The sequence below is a fragment of the Rhagoletis pomonella genome, unplaced genomic scaffold (assembly GCF_013731165.1).
Source record: "Rhagoletis pomonella isolate Grant_MI unplaced genomic scaffold, Rhpom_1.0 Rhpom_scaffold_00003, whole genome shotgun sequence".
Taxonomy (NCBI): Eukaryota; Metazoa; Arthropoda; class Insecta; order Diptera; family Tephritidae; genus Rhagoletis; species Rhagoletis pomonella.
Window position 1 is genome coordinate 67,265,332 of NW_023458557.1, and position 1,595 is coordinate 67,266,926.

At 49.0% G+C, this 1,595-nt stretch overlaps 1 protein-coding gene across 1 annotated transcript in view; it reads right to left on the minus strand.

The window, feature by feature from the left end:
• LOC118736343 (putative RNA polymerase II subunit B1 CTD phosphatase RPAP2 homolog) overlaps positions 1 to 238 on the minus strand; it is a gene marked incomplete at its 3' end in the record, with an annotated part of 35,569 nt that extends 35,331 nt beyond the window's left edge. Inside the window, exon 1 of the mRNA XM_036466436.1 lies at positions 161 to 238. Coding sequence (XP_036322329.1) covers positions 161 to 238 — 78 coding nt within the window. The remainder of the gene's footprint in view (positions 1 to 160) is intronic.
• Between the last annotated feature and the right edge of the window lie 1,357 nt (positions 239 to 1,595).

Sequence of the window (1,595 nt, forward strand, 5' to 3'; positions counted from 1 at the left end):
CCTCGGCCAGAGGTATGAAGTTGGGTTGCTTTGGCGGGAAGAGAGGGTCAATCTTCCACCAAGCTATGCAATGGCCAAACAACGTTTGCTCAACATCGAGTCTCGCATGCAGAGAGATGCTATATTCGCCGACAGCTATAACAGAGAGATTGCGAAGTACGTGGACAAGGGATACGCAAAGCAGTTGACGTCTGTTTAAGCCGACCGCATTGGGCCCACGACATGGTATCTCCCCCATTTCGGTGTCACCAACCCTCACAAGCCGCAGAAGCTTCGCATTGTTTTCGACGCAGCTGCAGTTGCAAATGGTAGCTCATTGAACAAAGTACTGCTCAAAGGTCCGGAGCAGGCACAGTCGCTAGTCACAATAATACACAAGTTCCGTCAGGGAGTTGTCGCAGTAGCTGGTGATATCGAGGAGATGTTTTCGCGGGTGCGAATTCGTGAAACCGACCAAGACTCACAACGTTTTCTGTGGCGGGATGGTGACCCGAAACAGCCGATACGAATATACAAAATGACAACGATGATCTTTGGGGCCATTTGTTCGCCGTGCTGTGCCGAGCACATAAAAAACCTAAACGCTGCCAAGTTTCAGTCCACAATGCCCAGAGGCTCACGTGCCGTCATCGAGAACACTTACGTGGATGACCTGGTTGAGTTTTGGCAGTGCCGATGAAGCTATTGATGTTATCCGGGAAGCTGTCAAAATCAACGCCGCCGCGGACTTCAAACTGCGCAACTTCATATCGAACAATAAATCAGTACAACAAAAACTTAATGGTGAATGCGGATCTGCGGGCAAAGCCATCATGAGAATGGAGCGCCAAGCAACAACAGAGAAGGTTCTTGGAATGTTCTGGAATACCGCTAGCGACGGGCTAGAATTCCATTTTCGATTTCATAACATTGCTCACGACGTTCTAAACGGCATACGACCCCCAAGCAAGCGAGAATTGTTGGGGATAGTAATGTCGATGTACGACCCATTCGGCCTTTTAGCAAATACCACGATATGCCTAAAATTGCTGGTACAAGAGCTGTGGAAACTTGGTGTGCAGTGGGACGACGCTATTCCGAGCGAATTAGTAGAGCGGTGGTCTAAGTGGTGGAGGAACGCCCAGTCCCTCAAACGTCTTTCGGTACCACGGTGTTACTCCAAAATGTTATTGGTCGCTGAAGATATCCAGCTACATATTTTTGTCGACGCCAGCGCCTCTGCTTATGCTGCTGTTGCGTACCTACGTGTGAAAAAACACGATAAAGTTGATGTTGTTATGGTATGCGCCAAGACAAGGTGTGCGCCACTAAAAGGCTTGACAATACCGCGCCTTGAGTTACAAGCTGCAGTTTTGGGTTGCCGTCTGAGGGAGTCCCTCGAGCGCTGCCACGACTTTAAAGTGAATAGCACGACGTTTTGGAGCGATTCCAAAACCGTCGTACTGTGGATTCGCTCCACAAGCAGGAGCTACAAACAGTTTGTGGCATTTCGAGTAGCCGAAATATTAAGCACGACATCCGTAAATCAATGGCGCTGGATTCCAACATCATTAAATGTCGCAGACGAAGCAACACGAGCATCTACGTCATTTGAC